A 23609-nucleotide genomic window follows, 5' to 3' on the forward strand; every position below is an offset into this window, starting at 1 on the left:
TTGCCTTCCATGGGGCTGGATCAATGCTGGTTCAGGGGCCATTTTTTGGCTTGTTCTTTGAAGCCGGTCTTTATATCGCCGTTAATACACCCCCACGTGATCGAGTCTCGACCAACCAAAAACCATCAACTCTCCAAGGTATTTATTAATGTCTAATATACCAATGGACGCGGAAACTCGCAAAATCTGACAAACAAAACTTAGTGTACGAAATTTCCATAGGGTTGTCTAAGGGGCGTGGCTAACTCGCAAAGTGTGAAAGGTCAATTCGATGACGAGCTTTATAATTTAATTTAAATTCATCTCTCTTCGTAAACGTAACTATTCGAAAGGATCAGGATCAGCCAAAAATAACGACCATTCTTAATGTTCAGGACACGAAAAAATACCGTTGTGGAAGCACGTGTATATGACACGAGTGCGAATTCCTCATTGGCCAAAACCCAAACCAGCTCGCGTTTTGACCAATCAATTAACGCGACACTCTATCCTAGCTTGAGTAACCCCAGCTCATATGCTCAAAAGTCGTTTAAACGAGATATTAATTAAGTCGTTAAACAATAGATGTACACGTTTAAACGAGATAAATGATTCGGTTTTTTTTCCGGGGGTGTGGCAGCAATACGCTTCCATAGAGGGGAAAGGGCGGTCCAAACTCCGAAAAAAACTTAAAAGTCCGAAAGGGGGGTATGGGCTCTTCCCAACCGGGAATCGTGCCTTGGTGCCGCCCAGATACGGTCCTTGGTGAGAAAAGCGGCGACCTCGACTATGATAATAGGAAAAGTGTAGATCGAGGGAGAATAAAATACAAACAAAAGACGTTTTGGTTAGAGCGATTTTATTCAGCAATATGCAAGAACAGTTTATGTCAAATTCCAAAGCAAATTTCATAAGGCTAAAAATACACACCATTCTAATTTCATAGCTTTGAGCTAAAATTAAGAAGCAGTTATCTCTATGGCAACCTACATGTTTACCAATAACACATACATATAATACACATCACTTAAAACTGCAAATATTTTCTTTAAGTGTTTTAAAATTGTATAATTATACTTATTTTATTATTAATTTTTTGATGTTGGAAACTTCAGCTTTCGATTAGTACCGCCCACAATTCAGTGGACATTTTGAAGCCCGGCCATACAATGTTCATATCTGTGCCAATGAAATTCATACAACTAAAGTAAACCTTCGATGTGTTCTATGAAGTCGTAATTCTGAAATTACCATGGCTATTCATATCAAGACGAGTCCAAATTATGCCAGAGGTTCTTGTTGGGGGAGTAACACACCCATAAACAAACCCAGACTGCTGTTCCCCTGGGCAACGTTTGTACTCTAGCCACTTAAAACTACATTTAAACAAGCCGAACTCCAGTACCCAACAACATGACATTTTTTCTCGTAAATTAAAATCGGGTCAGTTTTGCAAAAAATACATTTTAAGGCTATGGCATTTTTCAGTCATCGGGTAACATTAGAATCACGTCGGAAAAAATGGTCCGGTTAACTGACTCTTTATGATGGGACGTGCGGTTTTGCCGAAGTCAATTGAGTGTGATCGGCTGACTGATAAGGTTTACGCACAAAACCCCCGGCCAATGAGGTTTTGTATAGAATGGTGGCCGAACCACTTTTTTTGCGAAAGTGTGCTGGTAATGCAAGTCAAACAAGGCAATATTTACAAAACCAAATGCACTGCAAGGGGAACACCCAAGAACGAATGTTCTAGACCGTTTATGGAAATAACTCGGAACATAACATGAACAGAAATTTGCCTGGTCGTTTTCTTCTTCGTTAGAACAATTTTCCTGTAAATTGACTTGTGTAATATCTGCGCCGTTTCTTCTTAATTTGAACAAGTTTTCTGTAAATTGACTCCTGTGACATGCCCCTTATACAGTTAAACTGCACTGGTCATGCAAAAATACATTATATACAGTAACGTCCTACATACAAAAAGGTCTTTGCAAATACATGTAAATGTATGAAAGTAATTATAAATCAAGATGTCATAGTCCAACGACTAACAATAATATCAGTGCATATTTACAGTCCTGTTGGAAGTACTGTTGCGGAGTACTGACACGTTCATTTTGTGTTGATCACTAGCATTAATTAGGAAATACATATATTGTTTTGAAAGTTGAAGCGATACGTATACAAACGTTATAATTAGATCAAGGCATATGCTGCAAAAATATTGATAGGTTTATGACTATAAAACTTGTTAAAACTACAAACAATATAATATTTTTAGGTATTAGATTGTTATTCCCATCCAACAAGCATTTGAGCTATTTCTATAGCAGCTATAGCGATTAGACAAGCCAAGTGAACATTATTACAATTAGAATTAAGTACAAAATTCTCTCGATATTTCATAATTTTTTTCAGATATTTTCTTGAGAAAGGTAAATACTCCAATTATATATATTAGTCCTATACTCCGGCACATTTTTATCCATAACAGCTTAAGAAACAATTTGGAAGGAACCATTTCCTATGATATTAAAGCTAAGGTTTGATCAGTACTGATAACATATCGTCTCATACAAAGGAAAAATGATAACTGCATTACAAAAGGGCATTGATAATGATAACGGGCATTGTAATGTGCTTTACAATAAACCAAAACTATTTCAAGGGACTACACAGAATGTGCATGAATGTATTTTTTAGTACAAGATCACACCATGCCATTATTGTGAGCATAGGTAACAACTTTCGAAGATGGCAGCACCGTGTGCAGGGTGGTCAACTAATTCCCCTTCTACAGATCACCGCCTCCGGCTTGGGGCGAGGGGAACTCAAAGGACACCGGTTTCAAAGGCGGGGACCAGTTTAGCGAGGTCTCGTAGACCGGATTGCACATGCCGATGGTGGACTCTGCCGTGGCCCCACCCGTGGCCCCACCCATAGCAGCGTAGTGATTCTCAACATTGGCGTTGCCGGGCGGGTCCTGGGAGCACTGGTTGGGGGGCGGGGAGGCTGGAGACAGTGGGATGTCCATCTGGTAGGACTGCCTCCTCTTCCCCTTGGCCTTTCTGATGACCAGGGTGATGAGGATGATGACGATAATGAGGAGGACTAAAGCAGCGATAACGGCAATCACTGCAATCATCGATCCGTTTGCCAGGCCTAAAATAATAACAAGTAACATGTTACAAATGATGTTTATCGCTTTGCATTTTTGGTATCAACTATTAAGTTTTTGCCTTGTGGGAGTTTTTGTGGTCGGTAGATAAGAGTCAGATCCAGAATTTAGACAGAGGGGATAATAATTAATTAGAATGTTTCATTAAGAAGAATGTATAAATGTCATTAAAGGCACAGAGGAACATTAAACTGCCTGAAAACAGGTGTACCGGTTAAAGGAGATAAAACCTTGTAAGAAAAGTGAAGAAAGTATTTTTTTCGGTTTGCTGTAACACCATGTGGTATTATCTTTAAGCAAACTTGTATCCTTGATCCTGATTGGTCGATCCATGGCAACAACAGTGTGATATGAGGCTGTATTGCACGGTCCATATCGCACCCAGCGTATTGCGCTATTCCAAGATGCGAGCGACATTCCAGCTGCATGCGCTCAACTGCTGAAATGTTCGTGTAAAACGTGCGCGTTCCAACTGTACTGCGCGTCAAGTTTGCTTGAAGATAAATTTGTTATCACGCTCGCGCTTGTGGAACATGGAAAATGTAGTGCGTCTGTGTCCCACATACCACTCGACCTTCGGCCTCGTGGTATGTGGGACACAGACGCACTACATTATTCCGTGTTCCACTCGCGCTCGCGGGATAACTTATAATAATTACTGTCGATCAGTTAATATTTAGTTCTGATAAGAACTTGTCCTGCTTATTATCAACTTTCACTAAAGTAGTTTTAGTTCTGATGAGAAGTCTCCTGACGATGACTAGAGCAGGCAAGTCGAAACGTTGAGACCAAAGACAAACTGTTTTAGGACTCAAAAGCAGGACTGTTCTTAACAGAACTAAAAGTTCCGCTTTTTTATAATTACCCTGTATAAATTGACACTCAAGGATTAAAAGCACAGAAGTAACTAACCTTGCTCGTCTTTGATTGACTGGTCTTGTTGCTGGTAGCACTCAACACCCACCCGCCCCTTTTCACACTTGTCGACGTGATTCCATCCACTGTTTTTACAGGACGCGATGTTGGCCTCCGTCCCAGAGCACACCGGTTGCCTCAGTGTGGGAAAGTCACTGTCTTCATTCCCTGAAATTGGCATAAGAATGATCAATAAAACTTCTAAAACGCAGCTCTCTCGATCAGGAACACGTTATCAATACAGTGGAAAGCCGCTTTACCGACCACCGCTGTACCGAACATTCGGCTATACCGGACATCGTCCTTGGCTCCCAGTTTTAATGTACAAAACTTACCGAACAGTGTTGTTGACAAAAGTCAACAGATTAACAAAAAATCTACCGGTTGTACATGTATTAAACACTATTTGGGCCACTTTTTAATTCCCGAACATCAAACGACCCATAGTTACATCGTGTTTGAAGAGCGATAGATGGCTATTATGTCCCAAGGAATAGAAGGGAAAACCACCCGTTGCTGAAGTTTCCTGACGACTCCCCGTGCGGCCGCGGAATGTGAGAAATGCCAGTTCACTATTGGTCAAAAGAGGGTACCGGCGGTTAAAAATCGCTATACCGTACGATTGTTATTACGAACACTTTCTGTGGATCCAACAATGTTCGTTATAGCGGCGTTCCACTGTATGCAGATGCCAATACTCAATATTGGAGTGGAATAGCAATGATTGATACTGCTATCAGTCAGGAGCAGATGTGTTTTGTTGTTCCATTGAAAAGTAACATATTTGGAGGACCAATAGAATAACATTAAATGAATATTAAACATTAAAGCTTCATATGCTTTTTTATTAATACCAATATTTTTAACTTTTGTTCAAATGGCCTTTTGTATGTCTCTGTTGCATTTCTAGTACAGGCATTATGTGAAAAATTAAGGGATAACCTCAAACAAATTGCAACAGAAACCATTTAAAAAGGTTATTACTCAGAAAAATCTCCTCTATAACATATTAAAAGTCTTAAGAAATCCGAGTGGTGGAAAGTAGTTTTCTAATGTGTTTCTTAACCACACCCAGTACCACTTTTTTTGCTACTTTATAATGGAATATTTAGTGATGCTGCAACAATATATTTAATACTAAACACAGAGAGTTGATCTTAATTTATTATTGAGATGCCCATTGACTTCAGAAAAGATCTGTAGATGATTTATATTCATTTATTATGCTGTAATATATATATACTATCTGCAATATGATATATATATGAATCTATATATAACATATAGGTTCAGTCTATTCTGCTACCATTGGTTTCACGCACACGCACACTGCGTGGCGATCATCAGGCGAATTTACTCATTATTCTAGACCTTGGTAAGTTTCAATATCCCTATGTTTCCCAAATTTGCGATATGCCGATAATAATTTGCATAAATGCCATTTATTAATTTGCATAGATTAAAGTTAAAATTATGGCTGTCATGTGTTGACATGTCACAATAACATTTCCCCTGATAATCCAAGTCCAGTCATGTACATAAATTAATTTCACACCATGGTGCATTGCTATAAGGTTCCTTAAAAAAGGAAAGAAATCCAAGTGGTGGAAATATGCCTAATTTGCATAAATTCAAAATGGCCACTAATTACATGATTTTATATTTGGCCATAACTCTTGTCCTGCATTGCTTTTTGGAGTACTTTGAACAACAATTTGTCCTTTGACATTGATTTCATCATCATTCCAGTCCGAGGTGTTGGAAAATGTGATATCCCTGTGTCGCAGAGCGAACCCTTGTGCCGCTCTACTCGGACCAAAACTCAAGGAATAACTCAAGAGAACAGAGGATTCAACACAGGAGTTACAAATCACAAAAATCATATTATATATACGGGAAAGAAATAAACCAAAAAACCGCAAACCTCAATCCGAAAATATGTGGGCGATGGTTTTATACCCCTCCCGCATGGGTGCAAGCCCGGAATCGGTATGCAACAAAGGGAAAAGGAATTACGATTTGCATAATTCACCTAGCACCCACCTCCGAAGTTACATAACACTTTACGGCCGTAAAAAAATTAGTGATTGATGAATTAACTCAAAAAATAAAAGGAATAATTTTAACACATTTCAGGGACAAAAAAATCCCTACTTTAAATCCACTAGTACACTGCATAGGGATATCACATTTTGCAACGCGTATGCCAACTTTGAGATGAGCCAAAAACCGAACAAAAAAATATCTTTCCCAATTTTTTAATATTTTGTAGCGAACATCTTGGGGTTTAATTTTCATCCAAGTTTGTCTCAATGTCGGGTGATGCACTAGGTCAAATTCAAGGTCAAATTAAAGGTCAAAATGTCATTTTACTTAAAATAACCCCCACATGAAAAAAAATGGTAAATTTGGATTTCTCATGATGTAACCTTTCAAAAGAAATTAAGATTAACACATTTGGCTCACAGATTATAGAAATATGGTCATTTAAAAATGGCAGCAATGTCCATTTTGACCAAAATTGCCTGGGCGGTAGCGCGAAAACTGTTTTTCCGATGGTGCTAAAACTTAAAATTTCGGCTTTTCAGCCGAAATTACCCCATAAACTAAATATGATCCAATTTGAAGAGGTTGGGGTTTCAAATTTAAAGGTTTTGGGGGGTGATTTGACACTGAATGGCCCCAATGTCAAATGACAAAATGTTGTTTAAAGTACCCCGAAAAGCAACTTAGGACGAGAGTTATTACTAGATAGCATATTATGTCATATTTTTGGCCACTGCATTTTTCTTTGCTAAAGAAGGAATTTTTCTCATAATTATTTGGATAGACTTTACCTTCCTAAGCTGGAAATCCATTGGTAACATTTTTTTCTATCTACCATGTGGCGGTCATCTTGGAATTCAAAATGGCCGCCATTTCGGGCCTAATTTGTATCTAACTTCGGACCTAATTGTCATATGAAGTTCAGTTTGGTGGCAAACCCCATGTTTTTGATACCAATGAACCCACGAAAATCATTGTTGATGGGGTATACTCCCAGTGGAGTACCCCATCAACAATGATTAACTTGGGTTCCTTGGTATCAAGAACATATGCAGTTTGCCATCAAAATGGACTTCATACGACATTCAGGTGCCACCTTATTATTTAAATGAAATCAAAGATGGCCGCTATTTTTGAATATCCAATATGGCTGCCATCCATTTGGGATGCCTAAATGTGCTAATTGGATTCCTTGGTATCAAATTTATGGGCTTTGCCACCACCAATAGTGACTTCATACGACATTGAAGTCCAAATTTATTATACAAATAGTTCAGAATGGCGGCAATTATGAAATATCAAAGATGGCTGCCATCAACTGTAAGTACCCCGTCCACAGTGATTTACTTGAATTCATTCAAATACATGGACTTCATAGGACATTCAGGTGCAATGTTATTATAAATAAGATCCAAGATGGCGGCTATTTTGAGAAAAAAATCCAAGATGGCTGCCATCCATCTGGGATAGATCATCAGCAATGGGTCATTAAAGGGAATATACAACATTTGCAATCATCGAAAAATAAAACTACCAAGTTTTTGCGAAATACCTTAACAGGATGTTGGTAAATGACAGTCTAAAGCATCCTGTAAAATTATGGCACCTGGTATACTGTCATTTTCAAGAAAAGTGGTATTTTTGTATCAATTTCCAACGCTGATCGGCCGATCAGCGTTGGAAACAACTGGCTTTTTTTCCAAATACTAGCCCCAATTGACCATTGCACTTGTTTGCAATCGATTACAAACCTATGAACGGGTACGAGCCAGCTAGACTGGTTCCCTGACCTTATAATTCCCCAATGTATGTAAACTGCTCTGTTTCTTCTTATATGGAGTCAGGGAACCAGACTACAGGAAAATGATCGTTTTTCTTGGTTTTTATAGCATTTTCGAACCCAAAACCTCCAAAAAGTCAGTGTAACTATATTTGCTTTATATTTCCAACCCCCCAATTCCATCCATTTCTGAAAATTACAGCAAAAGCAAATGATGTATATTCCCTTTAAGATTACTAGGTATCAAATGTATGGGGTTTGCCACCGAAATTGACTTCGTACGCCATTCGAGTCCAAATTTATTATGCAAATAAGCCGAAAATGGCGGCCATATATTTGAAATATCCAAGATGGCTGCCATCCATTAAGAGTACACCATAAACAATAATGTACTCAGGTTCCTTGGTATCAAAAACATGGGGTTTGCCATCAAAATAAACTTCATGTGACAATCAAGTCCGAAGTTATGATACAAATTAGGCTCGAAATGGCGGCCATTTTGAAATCCAAGATGGCCGCCACACGGCAAAAAATGCTGGGAAAAAATGTCTTCAATGCATTTCTGGCTTAGGGAGGTAAACTCTTTCCAAATATGGCAAAAATTACTTCTTAAACAAAAAAAAAGCAAAAGTACATAACGGCCTATATACTATTATGGCCGCGCCAAATCATATGAAAATCATGTAATTAGCGGCCTTTTGAATTTATGCAAATTAGGCATATTTCCACCACTTGGATTTTTAACAACTTTTTTAGGGACCTTATAGCAATGCACTGTGGTGTGAAATTTGACTTGGATTATCAGGGAACCCCTCAATTGGTACATGTCCACCCATGGCATCTATTATTTTAACTTTAATTAGGCAAATTGATATACGGCATTTATGCAAATTATACGGCATTTGAAAAAATTCGGAAACATAGGGATCTTGGAATTTACCTAGGACTTAAATAATGAGTAAATCAATGTAAAAGGACTAAAACTGTTGTTTAAAGTACCTCTAAAATCCACCTAGTATGAGAAATATGACCAAATCAATGCCAAAGTCCTAACATTTGCGGCCATTTTGGATTTATGCAAATTAGGCATATTTCCACCACCTCGATTTTTTAAGACTTTTAGTATGTCATTTTAGGGACCTTATAGAAATGCACTGTGGTGAAAAAAATTCTGTTGCAATTTGTTTGAGGTCAAACCTTATATTGCCTGTACTATTCAGTAATAACTTGAAACTAGACTTACGACTTGTAGTAATTATAGTCATAAGTTTTGTTAGGACGTGTGAGATTTGAAGCTCCGACTGGCAATTAAGAACTGCCTGGGGAAATACTCATAAAACCTACCTTGATAAATTGCTCGTTTTACAGAAGAAATCTTTAAGACTGATTAATGGTTCTAGTTTTAAGGATCACTCTGCCCGCTATTTGTTAAGTTCAACACCTTATCTGTATATGATCTTTATAAATATAAATTGTGTGCTCTGATGTATAATTTTGAAAAAAACATACTGCCTTTGAATATTAAATCGTTTTTTGTAATGAACACAGATATTCATCATTACGACACGAGGTCGTCAAATAAGCTTCATCTAAATAAAGTTAGAACATCCCTACACCTCTCAACTGTACGACACCAGGGGCCCCTCCTTTGGAATAGAATTCGATCTCTCTGCCCAATGACCTCAATTAGAGCATGTAAATTGTATTATAAAAAACTACTTCTCACTACGGCTAATATCAATGGTGATTAAGAGCAAAATTATTACTTTATTAAATTATTAACAACACATGTAAAGCCAAGGATGGTAAATTTACTTCAAGTAACTTATTCTTTTTTTGTAAAGTTTTGCATGAGCTCGTGAATTTAATGTAATGTAATCACATATTATTGATATATCCTATGATTATTCATGAATTGTATAACTACATGTATTCTTTGTGAAGAGGGCAGACCTAGTACAAGCTTCGGCTTCTTGTCTGGCCTCCCCATACTATTATTTCAAAGTTTCGTTAAAATGTTTACCTGATGTATATTATTCAACTTAATTACCTTATAGTATGGACATAAACCTGAAACCTGAAACCTGCAGCATGCAGACTATGGACATAATGTATGGAAACAGAGACTCGTACAAGATTTGTCTGCCGACACATTTTTCTATGCACAATGATAAATAGAAGTTTCACACATCCATTTTCTTCTATGTATGCCATCAGCTTGGGGATTTGGCCAGTATCAAATCAGGGCATAAATGATTACAGTGCGCATGCGCAAGGTGTACCGCCCCTAGAGTGGTAACAAGCATTTTGATGGACATTTTGAAAAAAAAAGGTGATAACACCCAAAAAGCTGCCACCGCTGCAATGCTATCACATATTTTCCAACTCTGGAGGTGTATACCTTGACAAAAATCGCTATGACGATTATTCCCCTCATTTGATACCGGTGGCCAAAATTTTGGCCTAATGGCAGGTTTTGACATATGGGGTCTCTCAATTTAGGGTTCTTAATATCATTCGGCCCAAAAACACAAAGTTCCAAATTTTCAGACTCATATTTACCGTTCGGGTTTTCGCTCTGGTAGACTGATTTGGCACCAGAGTAGCCCAGTTGACGGCAGACAACCTCCCCGTCACTCAGCTGCCAATCGGTGTCACAGACGGCACGCCACACTCCCTCTAGACGGATCTTGACTTCCCCCTTGTACAACGGCTCACTGCCAGCTAGCCTGACGTCACCATCTTGCAACAAAACAGGGACAGAACTAACACTGAATGGACTGGTGAAGGTTCTGTGCACAGGGACAGACCTGACACTGAATGGACTGATGAAGGTTCTGTGCACAGGGACAGAACTAACACTGAATGGACTGATGAAGGTTCTGTGCACAGGGACAGAACTAACACTGAATGGACTGATGAAGGTTCTGTGCACAGGGACAGAACTAACACTGAATGGACTGATGAAGGTTCTGTGCACAGGGACAGAACTAACACTGAATGGACTGATGAAGGTTCTGTGCACAGGGACTGAACTAACACTGAATGGACTGATGAAGGTTCTGTGCACAGGGACAGAACTAACACTGAATGGACTGATGAAGGTTCTGTGCACAGGGACAGAACTAACACTGAATGGACTGATGAAGGTTCTGTGCACAGGGACAGAACTAACACTGAATGGACTGATGAAGGTTCTGTGCACAGGGACAGAACTAACACTGAACGGACTGATGCAGGTTCTGTGCACAGGGACTGAACTAACACTGAACGGACTGATGAAGGTTCTGTGCACAGGGACAGAACTAACACTGAATGGACTGATGAAGGTTCTGTGCACAGGGACAGAACTAACACTGAACGGACTGATGCAGGTTCTGTGCACAGGGACATAACTAACACTGCATGGACTGATGAAGGTTCTGTGCACAGGGACTGAACTAACACTGAACAGACTGATGAAGGTTCTGTGCACTTTGTGGCACTTATCACGGACGTCGCTAGACGGGGGTGTTTGGGGGTGTGAACCACCCCCCCCCCTCCCATAAATTGTTTTTTTGTCGGCAAAATCTACCTCATGTCAGCAAAATGGTCACATCCAAAAGGAGGATGGTGTCCCCCTCCCCAACCCTTCTCCCCCCAATTCAAAGTCCTGAAGTGACTGTGAGAACTCATCAGTCAGTAAACAAACTTTCCAGATCTAGTGTCAAATTAATCTATACAAATTTATTTACACTCCCAAGATTCATGGATTTTACACTGGTGGCACTTTCCATGAATAAGCCAAAATAGACTGCATGCAGCATAAGGAACTGTACAGGACGCTGTGTGGCTTACCGTGAGAGCCCCACTGCATGAACGCATGGGTTAGCTGAGGCAAACTCTACCACCAAAGCAAATACAGAATAATACAGGACTCTCTAAACGGCGAAAGGGGCTGGAGGGGGGGGGGGGGGTGACACCCTTCCCCAATAAATAATTTTTGTTGGCAAAATCGTCTGTCTGTCTGCAAACATAGCACAGCGAATAGTGTCTGATAGTGTTGCAGTCTGTCCTGTTTAATTTCAACAGCATCCCCAAATGCCCAGCCCCCTAACCCCCTTTGTTTATGCGGCGGCTGGGTGGCAAACAAAATTGAGGCTACCTTTCATCAAGGCCTCTCGGCAAATTGATGTCACACTCATCCATTCCAATTGGTCTTGCGACACCCCTGCTTTTACCAAATTTTATTTTCTTCTACTCCTGGAAACTACCCTTTGAATAAGCTTCCTCCCCCTCTCCCTCCCATACCCCCACCCCTCTTCCCAAATGTTTCTCTCACCAGATTTGTGTTTCATGCACTGCACAATCACATCACTGTCAGCGCCGGCGTCATGGCAACTGCCTCCCTGAGCAGCATCCACTTTGCAGCCCTTGAGCTGCACCTCCGATCCAGTACAAGAAACCTGAAGGTTGTTTTAATGCTCCGTAGTTAATAAGAATTGAGTAAGGAGAACGTCTTCAAAATGGATAATAATACTAATAATAAGAATAATTTGGGAGGCTAATCATCCTTTCTTGCAGCTGGTATGCTGAATTGCGAAGGACGTGGCTACAACGTGGTCGGGCCGCTGGCACGTAAAGGCGCCTATGGCTGCTGGCCACATCGACCCATATATGACCACGGAGCACAGCCTGAGATCGAAAGTGTTCGGAGTTTAAAACAAGTTTAAAACTATATCAAACGACTGTTGCTAACTCTTGAGTTTATCATTTCTGTTTTTCTCGGATCAAAAAAAAATAACAACAAAAATCAGCTAGGTCGTCTTATTTAAAAAAAGGAAAACCAAAGAAAAAGATTTCCTACCCTATTAATAACGCTTGACCCTTGCCCACTGCCATAAACTCCAGCGCTGCCAGTGTTGATGGCAGAGCTGAATCCAAGCTGTCTGCAGACCATATTGGCCCTAGTCATGTCCCATCCCGGGTTGCACACCGGCAGCCACTCCCCATCCAGGAACATCTCCAGCCGTCCCGCGAGGCCCGGGGAATCAGCAATGCTGACAAGGCGAACAGAACCTAGTGGGTGTATAAAAAAAGTTGATTAAAGAGGAATGTTAACATTAACCCTTTAGGGCCTGTATTTCATTGTACAACACTGTATTTACTATGTAAGATTTGAGGCTTTGCATGGAGGAGATACTAAATAGTGAAAGGTTTGCGGAAACACCATGGGCGTATAATTTCTCAACTAAGAGAATGGTTCTGAAAAGAACCAGAGTTATAAACTCGACGTCCCGGTCAGTATGCTCTGACCGTCTTCAGGAGAATGCCTTAACTCTAAGAAGGTCCTGCAATGCCATGACGGCAGAACTTCTTAGAGTTTAGGCATTCTCCTGAAGACGGTCATAGCATACTGACCGGAACGTCAAATTTATACCTCTGGTTCTTTTCAGAACCATTCTCTTAGTTGAGAAATTATTCGCACATGGTGTTTCCGCAAACCTTTCATTATTTACTGTATTTACTCCTTGAGAAATCCAGAATACGGTTTGGGGCAGTATAAGGAGTAACAGGCAGGGCGCTATTGAGCGATAAAAGGCCAATTGATATGTCACCTTGACTTCTGTATCAATGTATCAGACCATGAGGATACTTTTTTTAGGGGAATCTCATTTTTTTAATGGGATGCAAAGACCACTCCCCGCATCTCCGCCCACTACAAAATGTCACTACTGGAAGTTCAAAACCGATGCCAAGCATAGACTTATTTACCTGGCCTTTGGCACACCACCCCGACATCCTCATCATGGCTGCAGTCGTGCTGCTTCCAGTGCCGTCTCGGGCAACTTATAAGGGACGTCTCGGCGCCGGTGCAGTTCACGTCATCCATCAGGATGGGGCCTTTCCCCCCGGCATACTTGGACTGGTACAGGACCGGATCCGCCGAGCCGAAGCCCAACTGACGACAGACGACCTGAGCGTTCTGGAGGTCCCACTGGTCATTGCAGACTGTTCCCCATTGGCCCCTGTAGTAGACCTCCAGGCGCCCGTTTGAGGTCGCTGTCCCTCCAACCAGACGTAATGCACCATCTACTGCGGGCACATCTGTCGAAGAAGAAAATAGAGTATAGAGAGAAGATTCAACTAATGTCAAAAGTTTGTGTCCATCTCATGAGTGTGATGCCATGTACAGCTGAAGAGCGGTGCAAACAACACAACACATATCTGTTGCTTCAAGCAATGCCAAGTGCCCAAAGGGTCTCAGATACTTCCAGATACAAACCGTGAAGCAACAGCATTTGTTTTTTGTTTTCACAAAAACTGGGAGCACAGTAGTCGTAAATTGCTCTTCATAAATCTGTAGAATTTGGAAATTGTCCAAATGAGAATGTTTCAGGAACTATATACTACATAGATTCTCTTCCAAGAAAAAAAGGGATCAGAAAACCTCGAAATTACAAGCAAACAAATAAGAGGTTATACTTCCTTGCCCCAAGCCCCATCTGGGAATATTATCATAAAAGTATGGCAATTGGTGGCCTCCACCCAACTTTTGCCACCTGGATCTGGTTCTTCTTTTTACCTGGGACAAAGCTGACTGGTGTTGTTGTGACCACAGTGCATACAACGCCAGCGTCTTCAGAATGATCGCAGTTGTGGGTTTTTTTGTGGCGGCACTCGTACAAGTTGCTCTCCTCCCCCGAACAGTCCAACCCATCCAGAAGTATCCTCCCCTCTCCCATTCCAAAGCCGGCTTCCTGTGAATTCGGTGCAGCTGCGGCCGACGTGTAGCCCAGTTGCCGACAGACAACTGACGCGGCATTGATATCCCACGAGTCATCGCAGACGGTGCCCCATGAGCCTCTGAAGTAGACTTCCACGCGGCCTTCGTGGGCCGAGCTACTGCCCTCCAAACGCACACTCCCATCTGCAAGTGGCATAATTCCAAGAAATAAATATTCCCTGCAACAGAATATCTTTTCTCCAAATTGTTTTGTCCGACCAATGAGCAAACTGTTAGGATAAAGTTTAAAGCTTAAATATTACAGTTCTCCTGTACACCATTTATGTACTTTTAGTTGGTTACGTCTCGATAATTGGAAGTACTATTGGTCCGAAGTCCCACTGGTTCGAATCCCCACTGGTCCAAAGTCCCATTGGTCCTAAGTCCCATTGGTCCGATGTCCAATTGGTCCTAAGTCCCATTGGTCCGACGAAACATAATACTGTCTAGTTCCACTTGTTCAGGTTGACTGACCCTAACCTTTACCCTAACCCTAACCCTATGGGGCGCCAGACCAATGGGACTTCGGACCAATGGGACTTCGGACCAATGGGACTTCGGACCAATGGGACTTTGGACCAATGGGACGTTTATACAAATGTAACGTATAGAGCAATGGGTTGTCCGACCAATGAGACTTCGGACCAATGGGACGTCGGAGTCCAAAGGGACGTTGGACCAATGGGACTTTGGACCAATGGGACTTTGGACCAATGGGACTTTGGACCAATGGGACGTTGGACCAATGGGACTTTGGACCAATGGGACTTTGGACCAATGGGACTTTGGACCAATGGGACGTTGGACCAATGGGACTTTGGACCAATGGGACTTTGGACCAATGGGACTTTGGACCAATGGGACGTTGGACCAATGGGACTTGGACCAATGGGACTTGGACCAATGGGACTTTGGACCAATGGGACTTCGGACCAATGGGACTTTGGACTATGGAGACGTCCCCCTTTAAGTCTTTCTTGAATCTTTTTTCATTACATGTTCAAATTTCGCTTATTTTATATGCTGCTCATATTCGTTAACCTGTACTCCACTCTACATCTGCATTCTCCTGAGGACTGGTAGTTGTTCATACTGAGTTTAGCGCCTTTTATTGCTACTTTGTAACAAGGATATCAACTTAATATTGTATGACATTCCATTTGGGACACCAATATACATTGTGAATGTGCAGGATCAGCACATTTAATACTGTAAATTGTACGCAATCATTGAAAGAATGCAGCACTCGATCCCAGTGATGTTGAGCAGTTTTTGTGGCTTTTCCACCTCCGCACGTTTCAAAAAATAATAAAATATTTTTATTAGTACATGTATTCCCTTTATTTCTAACCACAAATACTGAAAAGTGGTTGGATTAAAACAAGTAAAAAGATTAATTAAAACAACTATATAATAAACATTTCAATATCAGATTAAACCAATTGTGACCTGTTCTGTCAAAATCAGACTTTTCTGGGCATGAGGTCCAAAATGAGATTTTTGCATACTGTTAAAATATGTACATTTCCCTTTTAATAGGTGGTTTAATTTTTGAAACCTGTAATTCCTGGGCAAAGTTATGCTATTTTGAAGTTCATTGTGTCGTAAAGTAGAAAACGGAGAAAATGGCCACGAACGTCACAAAACAGTAATTTCTTTAACTGATATACCTCAACAAATCATCAAAAATACCATATTTAGAGTTTAAATTAGGGTTTCAAACTTTTATAGTATATTTTAGACATGTTCAGGATTACAAATATGTAAAAATTAGAAAATCGAAAAAAATCACCTCCACAGCGTTTTTTTGCCCTATCTCAATTTCAACCGTTTGCTTTTGACAGAACAGGTCACAATTAATCAAAGGGGCCAAATTAAGGGGGCCAAAATCATAACTAAAAGTTTTCTTCACACATGGCACACATCTACTGACATCAAACTGAGCCTGCAAAAGTGAGAATATTACAAAGATGCCATGGAATGATGCTACATTTGTGTATGTTTTACACCTGTCTGTTCTCCGAAGGCTAAACTATGTCTTTGTTGGAATGGTGGTTAATTCATACAACACCAGTGGGTGTTTTTTAAAGCAAATTGTTAAGCTCATGATTGGGATTGGGCATGTCAGCAAATAATTAATCGCAGAGCTTCAGATGTAGGGAACTTATTTTTGCATTTAGTCTTACACAACAACGCAGGATGAAATTATGCAACCTCTAAAGTTGCACAGAATGCTGTGAGAGTCTCATATGCATGCAGAGCTAGGAGTGAATGCTGTTTCAGTTAATCAAGAGGAAACGAGAAAAAAAAAGAGATGACTAAGAACATAGTCTTACCAGGCACCAGAGAACACTCTCCAGATGCAACCTCTTCCACTGTCACCTCACCCATCTGCAGGAGTGCGTTAGTTACACCAGGGCTGGATGGGTCGATGTCCAGACTCACATATCTGGCCAACCGTGGTGAATCACACGTGAATACGTTCACGGCCCCGTCGTAAGACTGCGCCCTTGTGGCCGGTTGCCCGCACGGTTGGTTCTCCGCATAGGATAAGCCCAGACCGGCCCGTGCAACAGCAGCGGTGAAACGGTATTGCCCTTAACAGTGAGACGGATGCGAAAATGAACTTAACTTTGGAGAATGCAAGAAAGCCTTTGCAACACTCATGATGAGCCCTTGCCAATTGCAATAACTTGGCATCAGGACTAATTACAAACACAGGTGGGTTTTTCGATTGGAATGGTAGAGGATCATGTTAGTCTGGTAAGAGAAACTTAGGATGGTGGTGTTCTTACCACAGCAGCCTTGTCTGAGTGTGACTGTGATTCTGCCCAAGCAGTATTCACTGCCCAAGTCCACTCGCCACCACGGATGTTGATCGTTCGGCTCTGCAAAATGAGAAAAAAAAACCAAGAGTTTTCATCAGAAGAGCAATTAACAAATTGTTCAGCCAGCCTATTGTTGTACACCCAAAGCCAGAGCCAGCAGCCAATGCTACAGATGGGTTGGAGTCAAGTTGGGGTAAAATGCCTTGCTCAGGGACACAATACTAAGCAAACAGCTGGCTTCTAATGCCCTAAGTGGAGGCTACATCAAATTATATCTATAATTCATAAATACCTAAGACCGTTAACGCATTCCTATTGGTCGAGAGCCTGTCACGTGGCCGGTCTTAAACGGATGATAAAGACATGGCTAGCTGGTCTTAAACACTTTTCCAGTGTCACATGAAATTTGGACTCCCATGAAATCCGTTGCCTTTTATGTTTCATTGGGTGAACGTTCAAATTCCCCAAGTATGCATGCGCAATAATACCAGTGTTTCATTATTTCATAGTCCAATATTCACACTACACCAGCCCAGCTGCGTTTTGCGCAACATCGCGCAGTACGCGCAACCATGGAGGAGGAATGCGCAACGCGCACGCAACTGTGGAGGGGCATTCCATATTATAGTCTGAGGGGTGTTTCGTAAAACATGAAGCAAAAGTGTTGAACAAAATGGTTAACAACTCTAGTTTTTGACTTGTTTTGATTTTTGGACCGAAAAGATTTGGTTTTTTGACCAAAAAGGTATTTATGAATGGGCATAAATATGTGTTCCATCGGTATTAAAAACTCTGTTTAAAACCGGTGTGAGTCTGGATGGGTGATAATTACCCATCCAGACTCACACCGGTTTTAAACAGAGTGTTATACCTCCGGAACACACATTTATTCCCTTATTTCATACCCTACATTTATGGATATAATTATAATAATAATAATAATCATTTGGGAGGCTAATCATCCTAACTCGCAGCTGGTATGCTGAATTGCGAAGGACGCAGCTACAACGTGGTCGGGCCGCTGGCACGTAAAGGCACCTATGGCTGCCGGCCACATCGACCCATATAAGACCACGGAGCACAGCCTAAGATCGAAAGTGTTTGATTTTTCCAGAGGGAGGAAAAGCAGAGGGCCCGGAGAAAAACCCTCGTGGCACAGGAGAGAACCAACGCACAACTCTATAAACACCAATTCAAACCTCTCCTCTTCAAACTTTATTTCTAGCCATGTAAAGCATGCATTCATCCGCAAATTGTATTTGCAGCCATTTGTATTGATTAGAAAGTCTTTTCTATGATTTATGATAACATCCCTGAAACTTTGAAAACACCTTACCAGTGTGGGAAAATGTATTGATATCGCCGTCAACAGCAAACTCTCCTGGGTAGCGATCATGACTGGTGCTTTGGGCAGTTGGCCTCCCAATGATAGAAACAGCTACAAACCAAAATAATACAGTGACGTAAAAAAACACACAAACCTTTCAAATGCATTAAACAAGTCATTTATAAATCAAACAAGTTATTTAAAAGGACTTATAATGTTGTGATGGCTTAAAGAGGTTGTGGAATGCTCGAAGACATTTCCGTCATTTTTCGGGTATATGTAGCCTAAGGTGTGATGAAATAAAAACAACTATTGTTTCTGTCATAAAATGAGTACAAAAGGTACTTTTGAGAGCTGTTTTTCAAGTCCTGTCATGCCTGTTTCGACCTGAACGTGCAATTTTTGTAAAAGTCGTCGTAGCGGGCAGCAAACAAAACACAGTAAATTGTGACGTAATAAACAGGACTCCCGATGCAGAGTAGCATAAAGGAGTCCTGTTTATTACGTCACGATTGACTGTGTTTTGTTTGCTGCCCGCAACGACGACTTTTACACAAGTTGCACGTTCGGGTCGAAACAGGACCTGAAAAATAGCTCTCAAAAGTACCCTTTGTACTCATTTCATGACAGAAACAATAGTCGTTTTTATTTCATCACACCTTAGGCTACATATACCCAAAAAATGTCGGAAATGTCTTCGAGCATTCCACAACATCTTTAAATATGTGATAGACTGAACCACAGCCTCTAATGCAGAGGTCCAGAAAAGGAGTTCCATTTTTTCCCCAATTTTCCTTTCCCATGTCACCTGCAACAAATGGCAGCACATCCAACAATTGTTAAAACCTGTTATTATCAGATATTCCTTCATCAAAGAATATTACTTGACAAAAATATCCAAACATACCTTCATACACAACAGGGACTTCCGTTGTCAAGATAAGTGGTGCACAGACGACTCCAGCATCTTCTGAGTGGCCACAGTTATGTTCAGTCCATCCTCCATGGGAACAATCTGCAAGTGTACTTTCATCTCCTGAGCACTCCAGATTGTCCAGGAGAATCACTCCACTGCCAATGGAAAATTCAGTGGCAGCAGATACAGCTCTCAGTGCAGATGGGAAACCGAGTTGATGACAGACGACGGTAGCATCATTGATATCGAATAGGTCATCACAGACAGTTCCCCAGCTACCCTGATAGTAGACCTCAACACGTCCCTCAGAAGATGAGCTTCCATCAACTAATCGAACACTGCCATCTAGGGAAAACAAACAGTGATACAAGAGCAAGTGCACACAGTGGCATAGCCACCGGGGGGGCGTGGGGGGCGACCGCCCCCCCATGAAACCTTGTCGCCCCCCCAGTCGCCCCCCCACTGAGATTTTGAGTTTCTAAAAAAATTATCATTGATCTACATGACGCCATGGGCCCTATTATGTACTACAATGTATCTTTTGCTTAGAAAATATTGGTTAAAGTGGTCAGCAATTGCCTCAGATGGCACCACAGAGCATTTAGAATCCAAAATTTTTCAGGGCCCTTAAGCGGGCCCCGAACCCCACGCCTATAGCTCAGAATTCTGGTAGCTGATTCAATGACTCCAACCTCGAAAATAATGTTCACAAAATTTTCTTATGCCTTTAGCTGAAAAAACCTCGAAAATTATGTTTAAATTATTATCTTTTGTGCTAAGATAATTATTGGTTAAAGTGGTAAGAAATTGCCTCAGATCACACCACAGAGCATCGAATCTTTTTTTAGAATTTTTTTCGGGGCCCTTAAGCGGGTCCCGAACCCCACGCCAATAGCTCAGAATACCGATAGCTTATTCAATGTCTCCAACCTCGAAAACAATGTTCAAATAATTATCTTTTGCCAAGAAAATATTAGTTAAAGCATGGAGGAAAGTCGTAAGAAATTACTTCAAATCATTCAAATCACACCACAGAACATCTAGAATCTAATTTTTTCGGGGCCCTTAAGCGGGCCCCGAACCCCACGCCGTAAGGGCTTCGCGCTTGCATCAGTTATGATCAAGGTATGTCCCCCCCCCCCACTTTTGAGAAGCGATTGACGCCCCTGCTTGACGCCTCCCCCCCCCATGAAATGTTCCAGCCCCCCCAGCGCCCCCCCCCCCCCCCCCCACTGAAAAATTCCTGGCTACGCCACTGAGTGCACACAAAAGCAACTACACAATTTTTACAGATTATTCAGATGATTTAAATTATCATAAGCTTTTATTTTCTGGTGTGGAACTACCTTGAAATATGCGAAATCTATTGAGTACAGTAATTTTTTTCTGGCGAATGTTGGTGTTCCATACGCACACGCGTGGGAAGTCGGTTTACGCCATTCTTTTCAAGGAATGTTTCGTCAAGCGGGAAAAACAAACATGAAACAGCAATCAAATTGGTAGTTTTGATACGTCTTGCTTAAGATTTCTTAAGTAAAATCAGTCTGAGTACGTGTCTTGAGAGCGATCTTAGAGCAGGAACTCATCTTAAGTCTTAAGAGGAGTCGCAAGATAAGACTACTTTTGTGAAATCGACCCCTGGAGTTGTTGTGAGTTATATCCTCTTACCATCAACCTGAGAACACTCTCCAGATGTAACCTCTTCCACTGTCACCTCACCCATCTGCAGGAGTGCGTTAGTTACACCGGGGCTGGATGGGTCGATGTCCAGACTCACATATCTGGCCATCCGTGGCGTATCACACGTGAATACGTTCACGGCCCCGTCGTAAGACTGCGCCCTTGTGGCCGGTTGCCCGCACGGTTGGTTCTCAGCATAGGATAAGCCCAGACCGGCCCGTGCCACGGCAGCAGTGAAACGGTATTGCCCTTGATAGTGAGACAAATGGAAAGAAAGAGAAATGAACTTCCAAGAATGTAAGAAAGTCTTCATAATATTCAGGAGCCTTTGCATATTGCAATAAATTGGCATCAGAACTAATAACAAACATAAGTGGGATTTCACTGTCTTTAGATCATATAATATATGATATATTTTTATCATATTATGAAAACAAATCATTCCCAAGACGTATAGATGATCTTTAAAGTCAGTAGCGAAAAAGTGGATTGCTCTGATTGTTTTTCAGAATATCATAAGACATTTCAAATGTGTACGTTTCCGTTGACGACTGCTGGGGGTCAAATAGAATATTTTACAATGGTATAAGGTAATTTATCACTCCATTAAAATAAAGTCATGATGTTCGTGTCCCTTACCACAGCAGCCTTGTCTGAGTGTGACTGTGATTCTGCCCAAGCAGTGTTCACTGCCCAAGTCCACTCGCCACCACGGATGTTGATCGTTCGGCTCTGCAAAATGGGAAAACGGCCAAACGCTTTTCAGAAGAGCAATTAACAGATTTACTGAGCCAGCCAATTGTAGTTACTCCCAAAGCAAATGCCAAAACCAAATCCTACCTATGGGAGGAGGCAAGTTGAGGTAAAATGCCTTGCTCAGGTTTCTAAGCAACATTTTGAGGCTACATCAAATTATGAAACATACCATCCATTAATGGATAAAAACACTAATTCAAACCTCGTCCTTTCAAACTTGAATTCTTGCCAAACTATAATTAGTATTATGTCAATGAGACTCAGAAAAACACCTTACCAGTGTGGGAAAATGTGTTGATATCGCCGTCAACAGCAAACTCTCCTGGATAGCGATCGTGACTGGTGCTTTGGGCAGTTGGCCTCCCAATGATTGAAAGAGCTACAAACCAAAATAATACAAATGCCTTAAGAAATACTCGAAAAGTCAGGGAAAAGATTTAACACACTGAAAGACCGAGGAAATCTTGAGAAAGAACATCTGAATTATCGGGGTGGATCAGATGTATATACTGAAGACTAGAATGGGGGATTTGACCACAAAAATAATTCAGGATGTCAAACTCTAACTGTTTTTTTGCTAGTTTGCTAACACACAAGAAAAAAGGCAGCTAAGATCAACATAAAACCATGACAGCTTGACCATCAAAACAACACTAACAATTGACAAACAGGATTAATTCATTCATTCAATATATACGCAGCAATAAACAAGCCTCAAATCAATGTAGCACAGTAGTTGCAACTTCATGATCCTCAAAAGTCATATTCACAAATCATCCCGTCCCAGGTCACAAGCTATTCAAATTAACTGTGACAAAGATGAAGGCTTTTAATGTTCCGCCCCTGTTACTTTTAACCAGACTTGTGAGCTGATTTATAATTTACTTGTGACTGATGGACTAGTGACGGTTTAAATTTGGGAAAGACTTAGCCCAGGTTGGACGAAGTCTTCATTGCATTACGACTAACGTCCAGGATGAGAATTCTCTACATAAGACCACCCAAAATTTGGACCAGATTTTTGTTACGTTTTACCTCGTTACATAAGCTTATTTCAAGCCTACATTTTCTATGTGTCCTTACCTATTGGGCCGCAGGATTCAGGAATTCCATATGTGATGCTGACTGACATTAATCAGGAAAATAAACTCTAAAGCAGCGTTAAACTTGTACGTGTTTGTAGTCTCTTTTCAGCAGTTTATTCCCAGAGTCGTACGTCATGTACAATGTACGTGCGTACGAAAGCGCGCACGCACGCTAGCGCCCTCATTTGTTTAGTTTTGGTTGGAACCGTGACGTCACTCCAGCCAACCGACGTCACGAAAACGCTCAACCAATGACCAAAGCCGAAACGTGTTTCTGGTAACTGGCGCGAAAACACGCTCGGTCATTGGATTAGCGACCGCGCCTTCAAGTAAGTGCGCGTGCGTATGAG

The 23609-nt window shown here is 41.2% G+C and overlaps 1 protein-coding gene across 33 annotated transcripts in view; it reads right to left on the bottom strand.

The window, feature by feature from the left end:
- Nucleotides 1-821: 821 nt before the first annotated feature.
- The window catches only part of LOC119732624, a 62952-nt gene continuing 40164 nt past the window's right edge, over nucleotides 822-23609 (bottom strand). For 31 of the 33 annotated variants that reach the window (XM_038206228.1, XM_038206214.1, XM_038206213.1 and 28 more), the window contains 14 exons: nucleotides 22452-22553; nucleotides 22058-22150; nucleotides 21407-21667; nucleotides 19730-20083; nucleotides 18832-18933; nucleotides 17463-17555; nucleotides 17004-17264; nucleotides 14467-14811; nucleotides 13656-13988; nucleotides 12748-12959; nucleotides 12223-12346; nucleotides 10464-10643; nucleotides 4073-4243; nucleotides 822-3144 (listed from right to left, as the gene is read on the bottom strand). In XM_038206228.1, coding sequence (XP_038062156.1) covers nucleotides 2777-3144; nucleotides 4073-4243; nucleotides 10464-10643; nucleotides 12223-12346; nucleotides 12748-12959; nucleotides 13656-13988; nucleotides 14467-14811; nucleotides 17004-17264; nucleotides 17463-17555; nucleotides 18832-18933; nucleotides 19730-20083; nucleotides 21407-21667; nucleotides 22058-22150; nucleotides 22452-22553 — 2999 coding nt within the window. In that variant the 3' untranslated portion in view covers nucleotides 822-2776. The remainder of the gene's footprint in view (nucleotides 3145-4072; nucleotides 4244-10463; nucleotides 10644-12222; nucleotides 12347-12747; nucleotides 12960-13655; nucleotides 13989-14466; nucleotides 14812-17003; nucleotides 17265-17462; nucleotides 17556-18831; nucleotides 18934-19729; nucleotides 20084-21406; nucleotides 21668-22057; nucleotides 22151-22451; nucleotides 22554-23609) is intronic. The other 2 variants (XM_038206240.1, XM_038206220.1) reach the window with 1 other exon arrangement.

Source organism: Patiria miniata, unplaced genomic scaffold (assembly GCF_015706575.1).
Source record: "Patiria miniata isolate m_02_andy unplaced genomic scaffold, ASM1570657v1 HiC_scaffold_24, whole genome shotgun sequence".
Lineage (NCBI taxonomy): Eukaryota > Metazoa > Echinodermata > Asteroidea > Valvatida > Asterinidae > Patiria > Patiria miniata.